The sequence below is a fragment of the Hippopotamus amphibius genome, chromosome 10 (assembly GCF_030028045.1).
Source record: "Hippopotamus amphibius kiboko isolate mHipAmp2 chromosome 10, mHipAmp2.hap2, whole genome shotgun sequence".
Classification (NCBI taxonomy): domain Eukaryota; kingdom Metazoa; phylum Chordata; class Mammalia; order Artiodactyla; family Hippopotamidae; genus Hippopotamus; species Hippopotamus amphibius.
In genome coordinates, this window is record NC_080195.1 from 80,756,721 (window position 1) to 80,776,050 (window position 19,330).

Here is a 19,330-nt window from a genome sequence, read left to right on the forward strand (position 1 = left end):
AACACTCCCCCCTCCTGCCCCCCATGAAGCTAGACTATAAGCTTAAATACAGAAGTTGGTGAAGTGGCGGCATGCATGTGGATATTGGCATATGCACTTTGGACTCTTTTATGCTCAGTCTTGAATGGTGTATATTCTGGGATGCCAAAATCCAGAGTTATATTGGAAATTTTCAGAGGCAATTCATGTGAATTCATATTTCACATGGAATAATTCTGTAGTGCATACTTCATATAGAATATTGTTCTAGTGCTAATAAGATCTTCTGGGTCTTATGGGCCTAAACTTGCTGCAAATACCCCCTTTTAGCTCTGGCTCCCACTCAAAACTAGTAGCCTTCAGTATTACTTGGTTAACATATCTGAGAAGTATTCATAGTTGTGAAAGTGTTTTATTTTAAGAAAATAGTAGACATTGCACTCTTTCATTAGTAGTAGGTAGTGCAAAATATAATATTTTGTCCTTTGTTTTGAAGGGGTATTTCAGACCACTGGGCCCTTATGAATTTCCTGGCATGGGATGTCCCTGAATATTTGTAAAGTTTACCTTCCACTGTATGGAGAACAGTAACATTACTAACACATCAAAATAATTTTTGGACTCTATTTATTGGAGCTGATTTCATGGTAACATCAATATCATCTATCAATGGGATTTTACTTGGAACTCTGTGTGCTTCCTGGACCAGGATATCTGTTTCCAGGTTAGGAGAGTTTTCAGTCATTATTTCTTCAAATAAATTCTCTACCCCCTTTTCTCTCTATAATTTGACTGTTATTCCACTTGGTGTTGTCCCATATCCCTTAAGTTATCTTTACTTTTTAAAATTCTTTTTTCTTTTTGCTGCTCTAATTCACTGAGTTCTACTGCCCTGTAGTCCAGGTTGCTGATCTATTCTACTGCATCATGTAGTTTTCTGTTGAATCTTGCTAGTTTCTTTTGCAGTTCATTTATTGTGTTTCTCATCTCTATGTTCTTTATTTGGTACTTTCTTATATTTTCATTCCCTTTGTTGAAGGTATCCACTGTGGTCATCCATTCCTCTCCTGAGTTTGGTGAGCATCTTTTTGACTATTCCTGTTAAACTCTTTATCTGGTAGGTTACTTATCTCCATTTCATTAGGTCTTCTTCTGATATTTGGTCTTGTTACTTTGCTTGGAACATATTCCTGTTACCTCATTTTGCTTGAATCTGTTTGTTTCTATATATTTTGTGGAATCTCTCTCCCAATCTTGAAGAAATGGACTTATTTAGGAGATGAACCTTATTTCAACTTTGCCCTAGCTATTGGTTGTCTCTCAAACTCTTGTGAATTTCTAAATTAGCTTGGCATATTCTTGATAGATCCCAGTAGTTGAGGAACAAGATCTGTTAGTGTTCCAGTGGGAGGGATCTCAGTCAGCACCTAGTTTCAGGCTGATTGGGAGCCAGCTACTCAGGCAATAGCTTTAAAGTATACAATAATATATAGTCCTGTGGGACTGCAATCATAACTCAGTTGACTTCTAGACCAGGAGATCTGGAGATAGCTCCTAGGTAACAGTTGAAAAAACTGGGGCTTCAGTATATTAGCTCCTTTCTGGGAGGTACCAGTGAATTGTGGTGAGGCCAAGGGAGAGCATAAGAATAGTGTCTCCCAGCCTACATTTCCTGAGAGTACCTCTGTAGCCTCTAGATGTATAGCAAACCTGAAGCCTGTCCCTCAGACTGAAGCTCCAGGACAAATAAATTGGCCTTTATCATAGATAGATTGGGTTTGTGTTTCCATCTGTTGTCTATACAGTGCCCTGGGTGTGATGCCAGAACTGTCTTTCTGATTGTTATAGTCTCATGGGCCCCAGAGTGTGACCTTTCTGGCTACCAGTGCCAAGAGATCAAGGCACATCTCCTGTGTGTACTGTGCCACCCACCAGCTGTAGTGAAGCTTTGGGAGATTTCTGGGGGTAGGGCATATCCACAGCTTTAGGAAGGCAGGGGAAGTGCATTGGGGATGGGGCATGCCCACAGCTTTAATGAGTCTGTGTCTGTGGGACTCCACCTGTGTTAGCAAGGTATAGGGAGAGTGCAAAAATGGTACATGCCAGTGACTCCATTCCCAAAGAAATATCTAAATCATACCTGTCCCTCTAGGAGGTGCTTTAGGATTAGCAAATAAATCTCCTTCACATTTAGTTCAGGCACTTTGCTAAGTACTGTATTTGTGCTTGGTCCCAGAACAAGTGATATTGTGGATGAGTCCCTCCAAATGAGTATCTCATGTTCCCATAGCCCTAGCCCCACTCCAGCCCATGTCTTCTGGAGGTAAGCCCCATTGGTTTCCAAATCTGGACAATTTGAGGCCCTTGTCTCCAGTGCAGGTTCCAAGTGTTGGGGTACCTGATGTGGAGCATAAACCCCTGGCTCCTCAGGGAGTAACTCTGGATCTGTGAGATCTCTCCCTATTGTGGGTTACCAGGCTGAGGGTGAGGTTTTTGGCAAGAACACATCTTGCCTCTCCTACCCATCTCCATGTGACCCTTTCATCCCTTTTGTTTAGGACCTGTTCAGCTAATTTTCAGTTCTTTTTCTGCAGTAATTTTCCCATGTACAGCTGTAAATTTGGTATGTCCCTGGGAGAAGGTGAGTTCAGGATCTTCTGTGCCATAATCTTGGACCACCCGCAACTCATTCATTTGATAAATATTCAGTGGTTTCCACTTTGGGATTAGTATGAATAATGCTGTTACGAACATCTGTGTACAAGTTTTCCTGTGTTCAATTCTCTTGGATACATAGCTAAGAGTAGGATTTCTGGATTGCATGGTAATTCTACATATAATTTTTGAGGAAAAATTATACTGGTTCCACAGAATGACATCATGTTACATTGCCAGGAAGCAATTTATGCAGGTTCCAATTTCTCCACACTCTTGCTAACACTTGTTATTCTCCTTCTCCCCTTCCTACTTATCCCCTTTACTCCTCCTCCCCCTCCTCCTCTCCCTCTTCCTTCTTTTTTTCTTCTTCTTCTTCCTCTTCTATCTCCTCCTTTCTTCCTCTTCTTCCTTTTCCTGTTTTTCTTCTTTTTGATCTTGCCATTCTGATGACTGTGAAGTAGTTTTTGATTTGCATTTCCTTAATAACTATGATATTAAGCATTTTTTAATGTGCTTATTTTCTGTTTGTATATATATTTTTTGGATAAATATCTAAGTCATTTGCTTATTTTAAAATTCAGTTATTTATTTTTTGTTGTTGTTGAGTTATGATATATCCTGGATTCTAGACCCTTATCAGATGTATGATTTGGAAATATTTTCTCTCATTTGTGGATTGTTTTTTCAATTTCTTCATAGTGTGCTTTGAGGCAAAAAGGTTTTAAATTTTCATGATGTCCAATTTATCTATTTTTTGTTGATTTGTGTGTGTGTGTGGCATATTTAAACAAACATTGTCTAATCCAAGGTAACAGAATTTACGTGTTTCTTTCTATGAGTTTTGTAGTTTAAACTCTTACACTTAGGTCTTTAATCTACTTTGATTTAGTTTTTGGATATGATATGAAGTAGGAATCCAAATTTATTTCTTTGCTTGTGTGTATTCAATTGTCTGAGCACCATTTGCTGAAGACTGTTCTTTCCCTTATTGAATGGTCTTGGGACTCTTATTAAAAATCATTTGACCATAGATGTATGGGTTTAATTTTAGACTCTTAGTTCTATTCCATTGATCTATATGTCTGTGTGTTCTTATGCCAGAACCACACTGTTTTGATTATTATAGTTTCAAAATAAGTTTTGACATTAGGAAGTCTGAGTTTCCCAACTTTGTCCATCTATTTCAAGATTGTTTTTACTTTTCTGGATTGCTTGCAATTCCATATGAATTTTAGGATCACACTTTTATTTCTTCCAAAAAAAAAAAAAAAAGGAAGCTGAGATTTTGATAGTATTGTATTTAACCTGTAGTTTGACTTGATAAGACTTGCTTTTTTAGTGATATTAAGTCTTCCAGTACATGAACATGTGATAGATGCTATTTATTTAGATGATATGTTATTTAGTTCAATAACATTTTATATTGTTGAGCAAGTCTTTTACTTTCTGGTTAAATTTCTTCCAAAGATTTCTTCTTTTTGAAGCTATTGTAAAGGGATTCTTTTCCTTAGTTTCATCTTTGTGTTGTTCATTGCAAGTGTATAGAAATGTAACTGATTGTTGTATTTTGATCTTGTATTTTGCAACTTTGCTGAATTAACTTTTTACCTCTAACTTTTTTGTGTGGATTCTTTAGGAGTTCTATGTCTATATCTATATCATCTATTTCTATATCTATATGTATCTGGATTAGATATAGATATATCTGTGAATAAGAATAATTTTGCTTCTTCCTGCCCAATTTGGGTGCCTTTATTTCCCTTTCTAGCCTAGTAGACTTGGCTAGAACTTCCAGTATGGAACTGAATGGAAGAGGTAAGAATAGACCTTCTTGTCTTGTTTCAGGTATTAGGAGAAAAATTTTTACTATCCTTAGTTTATTGAGTTTCTTTTTTTTTTTTTAACATGAAATACTGTGGATTCTGTCAAAGTCTTGTTTTTTTTTTTTTTTGATTCTATTGAAATAATCATGAGGTTTTTTTCTTTATTAAGAAAAAAAAATTATTAATATGATGTATTATATTGATTGATTTTCACATATTAAACCATCCTTTCATTCCTGGAATAAATCCCACTTTGGGGTTTGGTGTAGAATACTTTTAATAGGCTCCTGTATTTGATTCGCTAGTATTTTGTTGAGTATTTTTGCAGCCATAGTCATAAAATATACTAGTCTGTAGTTTCCTTATATTGTGTTTATCTGGCTTTGACATCAAGGTAATACTTGCCTCATAGAAAGAATTACAAAGTGTTCTCCCCTCTTCTATTGTGTATAGGGCTTTGAGAAGAATTCATGTTAATTGATCTTTAAAATTTGATAAAAATCACCAGTAAATTTATCTGGTCCTTGCCTATTTTTTGTATGCATTTTTATTACTAATTCCATCTCTTTACTTCTTAAAGGTCTATTATTTTTTTCTGCTTTTTCTTGAGTCAGTTTTATTACTTTGTGAGTTTCTATAGAAATTTGTCTAGAAATACTTTCTTGTAAGCCAGGTCTACTAGCAACAAACTCTCTTTGCTTTGTTTATCTTGAAATGTCTTAATTTTTTGTTTATTTTTGGAAGATGATCGTACCAAATATAAAATTATTGGTTGAGAGTTTGTTTTTCTTTCAGCTTTTTGAATATGTCATTCCACTGCCTATGGACATTCATGGTCTCTAATAATTGATGTTTATGTTATTTAAGATCTCATTTACATGATGAGCTGCTCCTATCTTGCTGCTTTCAGGATTCTCTCTTTGGCTTTGGCTTTTAAGAGTATGATTTAACTGTGTCTCAGTGTGGATTTGTGTTTGTCCTATTTGAAGTTTTTCCACTTTATGTCCCTTTCTCTCCTTTTGCACTTTGTGAGACTTCCATTATGTGTATGTTAGTAAACTTGATGTAGTCTGACATGTTTTTTAGGCTTGGTTTATTTTTCTTTATTCATTGTTGTTTCTGTTATTTTTTATCAAGCTGGATAATTTCATATGACCTGTGTTCAAATTTACTAATTCTTTCTTCTCCCTGTTCAGATCTGCAAATTAGCTCATCTAGTAAAGCTTTCAGCACCAGAATTTTAATTTTGCTTCTTTTTATTACTTCTTTATTTATCTACTTGGTGAGACACCATTCTTAGTGTTTAGTTCTTTGAAAATATTTTACATACATGATTTAAAGTTTTGGGTAAGTGCAATGTTTGTGCTTCTTGAGAACAGATTCTATTGGTTTTTTTTCCCATAGGTTTTGGAGGCATATATATATTTGCTTGTTCCTCTGCCTGCCACGTATTTTTTGTTGTTGAAAACTGAATATTTTGGACATTATAATGTGTAAATTCTGGAAATAGTATTCTCCCTTTCCTATTGTTTGTTTAGAGAGTTTTCTGATCAAGCTTTTCTGACTCTATTTTTGGTCATGTGTGGCCTGTGAAATCTCTGTTCCATTTAGTTTTGTGGTCAGTTAGTGATTGGACTGAGATTTCCTTAAGTACCTGTAACTAAAAATAAAAATTTCCTAGTCTTTTTCTAAATTTTTTTTTTCTTTCAAGTCAAACCTGTGTATATGTGTGTATCATGACATGTCTTTAATATTCAGCTAGGTGATTTAAAACTCTGCCTTACCTTTTCTTTCCTACTTGCACAAAAATTGGATGTTAGCCAAAGATGGGAGCTTAGTGCCTTCTCATGTCTTTCTTGGGGATGTACACAATCCTGGGTATACAACTAAGTTTCTAAATTCTCAAGAATATGTTGGAGATTTTCAAAGCCTTAACTCTAAAACATCTTTTCTTAGAATTTCCTCTCAACATTTTGGTTAATCTATTGCTTGCCCCAACTATTATTCATTGCCCCAGGCAGCAGCAACAAATATATTTGCATGTAAATGTTTACATCAAATGACCCTTAAGTATCACTGTCAGCACTTGAAGGGTTTAAGTTAGGTGAGATAAAAGCATGTCCCTTGACTCCTTTCTTCAGGGAATAACCAGTCAGGCCTAAACAAACAACCATACTCTCTTTTGTGTGAATAGCGTCTGTTCTGCTCTCCCCACTATTGGTAACTGTACTTGAAATGCTAGCTGTTTTCTTCAAGACCACCAGTGGGCTGGGGATAGGAAGATGGATAAGAATGAATTAAAAGGCCACAAAGTTCACTGTTTTTACTGAAGTAGAGCTACTTTTTCTTGGTTAAGCATTTCCCTGGTTGTGGTTAGTGTACAGAGTTCTGAAATAGTTGATTCTGATAGTTTTTCACAGTTTTCTTACTGCTTTTATGGGACAGATTTTTCTCCATCATTCTCACTGATGTCACTCCTCTCTCTTTTGTCTTTGAAAATGGTGAATATTTACAAGGTACATATTAGGTTTAATTTTCCATAAACATTGCTTGGTTTCTGGTTATTGCTTAAGAAATTTTCCTTGCACTTATCAGTCTAATTCATTGTAGCTCACTGTGGGTGTCAAAGAGTAACTCAGAGAATCCTCAACTTAGTTACTTTTTTTTAAAGCTCTTTATTGGAATATAATTGCTTTACACTCTTGTACCACTTTTGAGGTACACCAAAGTGAATCAGCTGTATTTATAGCTTTATATATCCCCATATCCCATCCCTCCCATGACTCCCTCTCACCCTCCCTGTGCTGATCTCCCTTTGTTATACAGCAACTTCCCACTAGCTATCTATTTTACATTTGGTAGTGTAAATATGTCTATGCTACTCTCTCACTTCGTCCCAGCTTCCCCTTTGCCCCCTGTCCCCCAACCCCGTGTCCTCCAGTTCATTCTCTGCATCCTTATTCTTGCCCTGTCACTGGGTTCATCAGTACCATTTTTTTTTTTTTTTAAGATTCTGTATATATGAGTTAGCATACAGTATTTGTTTTTCTCTTTCTGGCTTACTTCACTCTGTATGACAGACTCTAGGTCTATCCACCGCATTACATATAGCTCCATTTCATTCCTTTTTATGGCTGAGTAATATTCCATTGTATATATGTGCCACATCTTCTTTATCTATTCATCTGTTGATGGGCATTAGTTACTTTTAATTATTGCATGCAGAATATTTTATTTCAAGAAATTTACTATTTTGAAACTCCCAAATGATAAACCTAGAGATTTTATGCTTAACTCTCTACATAATTTGAAAGCCACTTGTGATAGTTAATTTTTTTTGTCAACTTGACTAAATCATGGGGTACCTACATACTTGCTTAAACATTACTTGGGGGTGTGTCTGTAGCATGCTTCTGGAGGAAAGTAGTATTTGAATTTGTTTACCCAGTAAAGGAGCTGTCCTCCCCAATGTATATGTGCTTTATCTCACCTCTTGGGAATCTGAACAGAACAAAAATATAAAGGAAAGAAGAATTTGCCTCTTCCTGCTTGATTGCTTGAGCTGGTACATCAGTCTCTTCCTGCTCTCAGTGTTCCTTGTTCTCAGGCCCTCAGATCTAGATAGGAATCTACATCATTAACTCCCCTGGTTCTCAGACCTTCTAATTCAGAGTGAACTACACTACTGTCTTTTGGGGTCTCTACCTTGCAGACAGAAAATCAGATATTCCAGAGCCTTCATAATTGCATTAGTCAATTCCGTAAAATAAATCCATTCCTGTATATATCCTATTAGTCTGTTTCTCTAGAGAAGCCTGACTAAAATACCACATTGTATGGTTTTATGGTAAGAATATGTTACATTTTAGATAAATGTTCATTTATGAGGTAATTTTGCCTTTGAATGGCTAAAACCAACCAAAAATGTTTCAAGACTAGTGGCTTGATTTGGGGTTCCCCAAATACAAGTCTTGAGTAAAGGATTGGTTATAAGCAGATTGTTTGGAAGCTGATACCAGGAGGCATTTTGAGGGAATGGGCAAGTGAGACAAGAAAGGAAGGAAAGCCAAGGAATTGTATGTATGAGTGAGTCTCTGATGTGGGCAACAAGTATTCAACCCCACTGAGAGCCTTCTGAGAAAATTTGTGGAACACATCTCAGAATTAAAGTGAAAGGTGAGGCTATTGGGGTATTTACCCACCAGCCCTCATCACTCATTTTTAGGATTGTCCCTGGTGCATTAATTCCCTGGCATATCTGAGCTACCTAGTGTTCAGGCAGAGCACACCATAAATGCCAAGTACATTCTCAGAGTAACTGGAAGTTGTCAGCCTATATGGGAACAACCTTTTGTTAGTAAATTCTGAGACAGAACAAAGGGAAGTGGATAGGGCTAATGACATTTTAAAGCTCTGATATTATAAGAATAGAAACATTCAATATTACAAATAAGAAATTATACAAAGTAACTTTCCTTTTGAACAATTTTCCCTCACCGGCATCTAAATAGTTATCTACAAACTTGATGTATCAAGGAAATTAAAATTATAAGAGACCTTGATGATATAATAAAAGTTAACTTGATTCTGGTTATAAAACTAGTTCAGGAGGTTCTTGCTAGATCAATGCTAAAGTTCACCATGTGGGAAGAGTGAATACAATTAAAATGATATTGACACTTCAGTTTAATTACATAACACAAGTGGTTCCATCAGATAACACAAAGCTTTCTAGTGATGTACAAATAATTTTAACATTTCTATCTCATAAAGAAAGTTTCAAATTGCTTTACCAAACTGGAGTTAAAAGAGCTTTAATTGCAAAATTTAAAAAGTGATATTTTCTCTTATAGTTAATGCAAAAATATTTATTTTGGCCACTGGAATAAGAATTATAATCACTGTTGTATTGAAAGATTTAAGACAAAATAACACATATTTTAATAAAGAGATGTTAAGTAAATGTGATGCTAATCTCTTTCAAGAGATAATTCACCTCATAAAATTAATACCCCATTTTTAAAAGGCAGTGTACTTTTATCCCTCTTATTTCTCTGTATGTTTGATTCCCATAAGAGTGTTTTTAGATGTTTATGTTTAGTAAAAGAAAAGGGTTTTAAATCATACTCTCTCCTCATGGACATCATTCAAACTCAATTCAGAAAATGCAACAAAAATGTCAGGAGCACAAAAGAACTTCATGTTCTTTGGTTGGCTATTTCTTTTCTTTTTGTTTTGTTTTTTCCTCAGATTCCCTGCTGTGCCCCAGAGTGGAGAGTTTAAGGCAGAACAGCATATTGGTTCTTCCTACAGTCCTTCATGGCTATCACCTTCTATGAAAAGTTAGACATTCAGATATTATAGAGAATACAACGTCTGACTTTCCTCCTCTACTTTTACTAATCTCCTGCTGGTGCTATGCATTGACCAAACTCAAACAGCAGCCAGAGGGCAATATAGCGAGTTACTGTAATTCTAGATCTGTCAACCTACCACAGAAAATGTGAAATGTCCAGTAGAATTCCCCAACTTTTAGCCCTTTAGCTTGCCACCTTGTCCCTTGTCTCGTTTAAAAATTAATTCCCCAACAACATGTACACAAATATTAATTTTGTTAAAATTTCTTTTAAATTCTGAAATATTACATACCATCAGTGTCCTTCATCATTGGTATGTAATGGAGAAATATTTTATAAAATACAGCATTTTCAGTCCCCACTTTGTAGACAGTAAAAATGAAGTCTTAGCTGCCTTGTATTCTTAATTCCATGTTGGTTTTTGTTTGTTTGTTTGTTTTACATTCTTCCAGCACGTTGGTATCTTTACCTGTTTGGTTGACACTCATCTACATTCCTTTAGGACCAGAGTCCTTGATTGTGTTGTTATTATTGGGTCAGTGTATTGATCAGGATTACTGAGCAAGGAAGTACAAAGAGGCATTCCAATGAATCCTCTAGTTTCCAAATATAGTCTCCCTTTCCCAGTGGTATAACATTAACCTAATCTTCCTTGATTATCAGGATCAGTTACTCTGGTAAACAGATGCTTTTTTTTGTCTTCTGGTTCCTGGCAAGTCCAGAATATTCAGGGAAAATTGTTGGCTCCATGAAGAATGTATTTTTACTTTTGTACATTGATTTTATGCAGTAATCATACAGAGAATTGTAGTAATTATGGTGAGAAGGCTGGGATTTGGAGGACATGATACATATAGAAAATATCTGCACAAAATGAATCCGCCAAATCTCTATAGGGATTTATTGACTCTTGGTCCGATTGTTAAGGATTTTGCAAGACTTTACAGAAAGTAGTTACTTGGTGCTGTGTACTAGACAAAGATTCTGGAGTTGACAAAGAACTGGAAGATACTGGAGTTCTGACTATACATATTAGAGTGATATCACTGAAGAGACCAGAGGTTTTAGTCAAGGCCTCAGGCCACACTTTAGGAGGAAAAATAAATAAGACCAAGAGCATGGTGTCCTAATCTTGGTACTACTGACATATGAGGCCAGATAATTCTTTGTTTTGGTGGGCTTCCCTTTGCGTTTTAGCATGTTTAGCAGTATCCTTGGCCTCTATGTGTTAGATATCAATAGCACCTCTTTCCTAACTCATGATAATAATAAAATGTCTCCATACATAGTGAAATGTCCCCTAGGAGCAAATTGCCTCTGATTGAAAATTCCTGCCTAAGAGTAATGGCTATCTTGAATTGCCTTATGTAATGGGTGAGATTAACAGCAGATTTGAAACAATGAAAGAAATATAGTAGACTTAAATTTAGGTAAATATCAAAGAGGGAATCTCAGGAGAAATTCAAAAATATTTTTATATGAAAAAATATTTATATGAAAATTAAAACACAAATTTATCAAATTTTGTGGGATGCAATGAAAGCAGTGCTTAGAGGGAAATTTATGGTATTAAATCCATACACTAGAAAAGAAGAAAGGTCTAAAATTACTAATCTAAGATTTCATCTTAGGAAACTAGAAAAAGAACAAATTAAATCCATAGTAAACAGAAGAAAAGAAATGTTAAAAATTAAAATAGAGATAAATGAAATTGAAAATGAAATCAGCATTGAAAAACTAATAAAATCAAAATATAGTTTTGTGAAAATATCAATAAGATCAAAAAGTTTCTAGCCAAGCTAACTAAGAAAAAAAAAAGAGAAAAGACACAGACTAATAATATCAGACACAAAAGAGGGAATATCGTTACAGATGTATGGACATTAAAATGATAGGAAAAGAATACTATGAACAATTCTATGCCAACAAACTTGATAACCTAGATGAAGTGGATCAATTCCTTGAAAGACAAAATATGCTAAAACTCACATAAGAAGAAACAGATGACTTGACTAGGACTATATCTGTTAAAGAAATTGAAACGATAATAATCTTCAGAGGCCCATGTGAGAGACCAATTTCTGTCATGAACATAAATGTAAAATTTCTCAACAAAATATTATTAAATCAAATCTTAAAAGTATATAAAGAATTATACGACACAACCAAAAGGGATTTATAGCAAGTATGAAAGGCTGGTTCAGCATTCAAAGAATCGATTAATGCCATCAATCCTGTCAAGAAACTAAAAATGAGAAAGCACATGATCATATCAATAGATACAGGAAAGCATTTGAAAAAGTCCAATACCCATTTATCATAAAAACTCAGTAAACTAGGAATAGAGGGGAATTAGCTCAACTTTATAAAGGCTATCTACTAAAAACCTATAGCTAACATCGTGCTTAATGGTGAGAAGCTTGAAGCTTTCCCATGAAGATCAAATACAAGGCAAGGATGTCCCCCTCACCACTCCTTTTCAAGATCATATTAGAAGTTCTAGCTAATGCAGTAAGACAATAAAAAGAAATAAAAATTATACAGATTGGAAAGGAAGATAGAAAACTGTCTTTTCTTGTAGATGGCACGATTGTTTATGTAGAAAATCCAAAAGAATTGGCAGAAAAAACCATCCTGAAACTATTAAGCAATTATAGCAAGGTTGCAGGAAACAAGGTTAATATTCAAAAGTCAATTGCTTGCTTATATACCAGCAATTAACAAGTAGAATTTGAAGTTAATGACACAATACCATTTATATTAGCAGTGCAAAAAATGAAATGCATAGTTATAATCTAACAAAATATTCAGGATCTATATGAGGAGAACTACAAAACTCAAATAAACCACACAACACCAAAACAAAAACAGAAATACAAAAACATAAGGAGGAGGAGTAAATAGAAAGGTATTCCATGTTCATTGATAGGAAGATTCAATATTGTCATGATGTCAGTTTTTCCCAAATTGATCTGTAGATACAATGTAATCCCAATGAAAATGCAAGCAAATTATTTTAAGGATATAAACAAACTGATTCTAAAGTTTATATGGCGAGGCATTAGACCCCAGTTATGAACAAAGTATTGATGGAGAAGAACAAAGTTGGAGGAATGATATTACCTGTCATCAAAGTTACTGTAAAGTAAGTCATTAATTAAATTGAATGCAAGTCATGTGAAGACAAAAAGGCAGACACTTCCAAAGGCATAAAAAAGCAAGATCCAACTATATGTCATACATAAGAGACTTAATTTTAAATATGTAAAGGTGAAGTACTTAAGTAAAACGTTCAAAACTGATGTATAATGCAAGTGCAAATTATACAAAAAAATGGAGGGGTTATAACTATCAGGAAAAAAAAAGATCTCAAGATAAGCAATATTCAACAGATGAGGAAAGAAATTTTTTCTCGACAAGAGAAAATTTTTATTTATTAATTTGTCATGAAGACACAAAAGTCCTAAAGATGCATGCACATAATAGTAGAGTTTAAACATTAATAAAGCAAACATTTGAGAAATTAAAGGGAGAAATAGATTTAAATCATTTTTTGGAAATTTAAAAAAATCCCAGTAATTGGCAGAACAAGTAGAATAAATAAATCAATAAACATATAGAAAATTTGAGAAACACTTAAAATACTTGGCCTAATTAAGTTTCCAGCCATTCATACTCGCAACCGGTCGGCGCTCGGTTGTAGGGTTTTGTGCACTATCGCACCGAGAGGTTGGCGGCGCTGCTAAGATGAAGCGCGTGAGATTTTTGATGAAATTGAGTCACAAAACTGTAACCATTGAATTAAAGAACGGAACACAGGTCCATGGAACAATCACAGGTGTAGATGTAACCATGAATACACATCTGAAAGCTGTGAAAATGACCCTGAAGAACAGAGAACCTGTACAGCTGGAAACATTGAGTATTCGAGGAAATAGCATTCGATATTTTATTCTGCGAGACAGCTTACCGCTGGATACGCTACTCCTGGCTGTTACACCGAAGGTGAAGTCTAAGAAAAGGGAAGCTGTTGCAGGAAGAGGCCGAGGCCGAGGAAGAGGAAGAGGATGAGGAAGAGGAAGAGGAAGAGGATGTGGCCGAAGCAGAGGAAAAGGGGGTCCTAGGCGATAATGTCTCTCAAGACTACTAATTCAAAGTGGTAGGGAAGAAGAAGACATGGCAGATGGAGAATAAATACAGCACTGAGGACACAGCACAGGACAGCAAACACAGCACCGGACTACTTCAGCGATTACACAGCTATGCAGCTTTAGAGAATAATGGGTGGAAATTACTGTCTCAGACTGAGGATGTTGGGGTGTTTTTGTACCGGCTTTCTTTGTTTCTGGAAGTTTTTAATAAACGTAAATGTAGAAAAAAAATACTTGGCCTAATTAACAGTTATAGAACATTACATCTCAAACCTGCAAAAGTCATATTTTTTCCAAGGACCTATTGAACACTCAAGATAGAACATATAATTTGACATAAAATATGCATCAGTAGGTCTCAAGAGTCTAAAATCATATTATCTGACAAACAAAATTAAATTGGAAATTAATAATAAATATGAATAATAGATAACAAATATCAAGAAAATTCCCAAAGGGTTGGAAAATGACCACATGCTTCTCTTTATGCAGCATGAAATCTCAATGAATGTTAGTAAGCAGTTTATGAGGTTGAAAATGAAAATACAACATATTGAACTTTCTGAAGTGCAAATCAGTGCTCAGGAAAAAATGCATACTTTTAGCGGCACATAGCAAAAAAAAAAAAGGTATTTGAGTGAATTAAGCTTTTATCTTTAAAAGCAAAAAGAAGGGACAAAATTTAAAACCTAAGTAAGTAGAAGGAATGGATATGCTAAAGATATAAGAAATAACAACATAGCAGTAAAAATAACATGCGGAAACTAAAAAAACAAAGCATGATTCAGTGAAAATATATTTAAAGAACCCTCTACTAATCAATAAAAAAATAAAGCACAATTCACTGATATCAGGAATGAAAAAAAAAGGAAATTACTACAGATTCTACAAACATTAAAAAAAACTATAATGAATAATATGTCAAGGAATTTGAAAATTGAACTGAATTTGCCTAATTCCTTTTAAGATACGTGTCACAGAAACTGACATAGGAAGTTTTAAAAAAATGAATATCCTTCTATATGTATTTAAAAAACTGAATTCTTTCTTATAAACCTTCCCCAAACTCCTGGATCATCAAGCTTTACTAGTGTTTCCCACAAATATTTAAAGAGGATATACTATCTATCTTAATGAAAATTTTTCAGAAAATAATGAAATATAAACAGTTCCCTACTTATTTTGCAATCACCATAATAACTCTGATACCAGAATCAGATGAATACATTAGGAGAAAGGAAAATCATATGTGTATATTCATATGTTCATACACCTTGTCATCATAGATTTAAAAACCACTAACAAAATATTTATAAATCAAATATAACATGGTAAAAATGACAATGTGTCATGAAAAACTGGAGTTTATTCCAAAAGGTAAGTTTGTTTAAATATTAAAAAAAATTAGCCAAGTATAGGATAAAATAACATGGTCATTACAGTTGGTAGAGAAAGTGTTTGGCAAAGTTCAAGACCAATTGATATAATAATTCTCATCAAACTAAGAATAAAAGGACCCCTATCCTGAATCTGATAGAATATCTATGAAATTTATCTCTACTCTCACATTTGAAAGTATAAGAATGAGCAGTTTCCCCTAAGTTTGGGAAGAAGTATGGATTTACACTCTGATCACTTTTATTCAGTGTATCTAGGGTCTAACCAATGCAATAAAAAAATAAAAGGCATAAACATTGGAAAGAAAGATGTAAAATATCTTTATAAGCAGACTTTTCCATTGTGTATATATAATTTCTAAGGACTTTACAAAAACATGAAAATAAATTATCTTAGTAAAGAAATTTGACAGTGTCAGAATATATGACAAAAATATATAAAGGCAAATTGTATTTCTATAAAGTAGCAATAACAATTTTCAAGACAATTTTTGAAAATAATTCATTCTAGCATCAAAAATACTATTAAAATAAGGATAAATTTAACAAAAGATACACAAGATCTCTATAATGAAAACAAAACACAACAGTGCTTTGAGGAAAATATATGAATGACCTAAAGAAGTTGAAAGCTATAACATGGTAACTGAGAGAAAAAAAATGTTGCTAAAAGGATAATTCTCTCCATATTGATCTTTAGATTTAATGCAATATTAACCAAATTCCCAAAAGGCATTTTGTATAAAAGGACAAGTGTATTCTAGAATTCATTTGTAAATACAAAGGACCCAGGATACCTAAAATTATTTCCAGAAAGAAGGAATTTTCAGACTTACAATTCCTGATTTGGAGTTACTGTAAAAATATAGTAATCAAAACAGTGTGGCATTGACATGAGAAGAGAAAGAAAAATGATGGACCAGTACAGAATCTAAAACTAAACATATGTCAATTGATTTTCAGTAAAGGTCCAAAGCAATCCAATGGATAAAACGAAAATGTTTTCAACAAATGGAGCTGAAATTACTAGATGAGGAAATGGAAAAAATATAAACAAACAAACAAATAAAGTGTGTATCTCAATCACTATCTCATTTCAAACAAAAAATTAATTGCAGATAGATCATAGCCATAAACATAAAATTAAACTCCATAACTATGTGAAGAAAGCTTAAGAAAATATCTTGACCTTTGTGTGGGGGGCAAAGATATTTTGGATTAGAACAGAAATCACCTTTCTTAAAAGAAAAAAGTGTATAATGAGTTTCATAAAAATTTAAAACTTTTTTCTTTGAGACACTTTTAAAAGTGATTAATGGAGAAAAAGATGGCGGCGAAGTAGAGAGACGTGGAATGCATCCCTCTCCACAGATGCATTGGGAATGCACGGAAGGATGCAGTCATTCCCACAGAGAACCAGCTGAACACCAGCAGACGGCCTCAGACGCCAGAAAGGGCTGCGGGGAGCCCGACATAGCCGGTAGGGAGGCATCTACGAGGGCTCAAAGAGGGTGAAGCGGCGGAGCTGTGGCAGACGGGAGGGAGTGAGAAACATACGGAGGGTCCGCAGTGCAGCTCAGCGTTCCCGGACCGAGACATCGATCCGCGGCTGAATGGAGGGTCCAGGAGCGGGAGCGTGGGAACCGGAGAGCTGGTTCAGGGGGAGAAACATTGTTGCCGGTAGGGTGAAGGACCGAGAGGACAGGAGGGAGGAGGTCCGTGGAGAGGAGTGCCGGTCCCTGAGAGCTGCCCGGCCATGATGGCGGCTGGAGGCTGCAGGCTCCCGGGCGGGGGGGAGGAGCCATGCACATAGCCTCTCCCTCCCTTTCTGTGCCTCTGCAACAGGCAGTGGAGAGACGCCCTGCGGGCCACCTAAGGCGCTCAGGGATAACAAGCACCCTCAGGCGCTCGGGCGGGGCTAGATTAAAACTCCTTGCAATGCCAGCAGCAGGGAGGCTGCCAAGAGAAAAAAAAACCAGCACCAAAAAGAAAAAACCCTGAGAGAGGCCCAACTCTAAGACTTTCTGTGTACGCCTGAGCCACCAGCGCCCTCTGCAACAGGCACCTCCAAGCCTGGCTGAAACAACAGTGTGCCACTGCTCACTCACTCCCAGGAGAAGGAGCCAGTATTGTACCCTCTCCCTCCCCACACACCGAGGCTTACAGACAAACAATAAAGGAACCTCTGCTGGTCACAGAATAACGCAAAAAAAAAAAAAAAAAACCCAAGGCAAGGAGAAGGACACTTACAGCTGAGACGCTAAGGAAACAGAAATAGTAGTATCAATACCTATTGAACTGGTCCATTCTGGGATCAGTTCTGGATTTTTTTTCTTTTTTTCTTTCTCTCTCTCTCTTTTTTTTTTTTTTTTGATTTATTAAATACGATCTTAGCCCTAAGAGATCTACAAGTTTTACAACATAATTTTTTAAGGATATTTTTTACTTTTTTTAAATTTTTTATTTATTTATTTATTTTTTTTTTTTTTTGCCTTTTTATATACTTCTATATCTAGCTAAGTTTTTGGTAGTACAGACAAAATATCTTTCATACTTTCCTTTCATCCCTTTCTTTTATACACTTCTATTCCTTTCTTTTTCTTTGCATATTTCCAACCACATTACGCTCTTCTGTTCCCCTTTCTTCCAGCCATTTTAAGTGTATTTTATCTTAACATACTTATAAGCAACACTATCGGTCTGCTCAGACTCCTTGCTCTATTCTCCAGATGATGCACTGCCTCGGTATTAATATTAGGCTTTTGTCTTTATCTTAGTTCTTAGTACAGTTGTCTAATTACATTCTGAGAATCTCCATTCTCTCTGGCAGTACTCCAGCTCATTTCTATATTCGATCCTAGCTTACAAAATCTCCCTGGATTGATGTTTGTATGTGTAGGGTGTTATTTGTTGTTTGTTTGCTTTTGCTTTTGTCTCTGATTTGTTCTGTTTCAGTTGTCAATTTCTGCTGGGTTTCTCTTTGAATATCTGATAGCACACTGGGGTTCTGTCAGGTCTTTCTAGAGCCTTATGTCCTAACGGATTCAATAATTGTGAGTCTTATACATGTATGTGTTTCCTAGACTGAATATTCATTTAATCCAATACTTGGACATTAGTCTGAGGCTTGGACAGTCTTCTATAAACACCTCTATCACCAGGACAAGCAACCCCAAAAGCTTGGACAACCATGAGGAAACAAAGAAACCCCATGCAGGCAAAGGAGCAGGAAAAAAACCCACAAGACCAAATAAATGAGGAGGAAATAGGAAAAATGCCTGAAAAAGAATTTAGAGTAATGATAGTAAAAATGATACAAAATCTCGATAACAAAATAGAGAAAGTACAAGAAACAGTTCATAAGAACTCAGAAAAACAAACAGCAATGGATAGCAAAATAACTGAAATTAAAAATACTCTAGATGCTATAACCAGCAGAATGACTGAGGCAGAAGAACGAATAAGTGAGTTGGAAGATAGAATGGGAGAAATAAAGGCCACAGAGCAGGAAAAAGAAAAAAAAATAAAAAGACTAGAAGACAGCCTCAGAGACCTCAGTGATAACCTTAAACGTACCAACATTCGAATTATAGGCATCCCAGAAGAAGAAGAAAACAAGAAAGGGTCTGAGAAAATAATTGAAGAGGTTATAGTGGAAAACTTCCCCAACATGGGAAAGGAAATAATGAACCAAGTCCAAGAAGCACAGAGAGTCCCATACAGAATAAACCCAAGGAGAAATACACCAAGACACATATTACTCAAACTAATAACAATTAAACACAAAGAAAAAATATGAAAAGCAGCAAGAGAAAAGCAACAAACAACATATAAGGGAAAACCCATCAGGATAACAGCTGACCTTTCTACAGAAACTCTGCAGGCCAGAAGGGAATGGCAGGATATCCTGAAAGTCCTGAAAGAGAGAAACCTACAGCCAAGAATACTCTACCCAGCAAGAATCT

General features: G+C 35.3%; 1 protein-coding gene across 2 annotated transcripts; it reads left to right on the plus strand.

The window, feature by feature from the left end:
- The first annotated feature begins 13,564 nt into the window (after positions 1-13,564).
- Positions 13,565-13,888, plus strand: LOC130829718 (small nuclear ribonucleoprotein Sm D1-like). 2 transcript variants are annotated; one of them, XM_057696126.1, is made up of 2 exons: positions 13,565-13,655; positions 13,779-13,888. In XM_057696126.1, exons 1-2 carry the CDS (start codon positions 13,565-13,567, stop codon positions 13,886-13,888), a joined length of 201 nt encoding a protein of 66 aa, XP_057552109.1. The 2 variants fall into 2 exon arrangements, with proteins under 2 accessions (XP_057552109.1, XP_057552108.1); XM_057696125.1 differs by having other exon boundaries at positions 13,565-13,888.
- Positions 13,889-19,330: the final 5,442 nt, after the last annotated feature.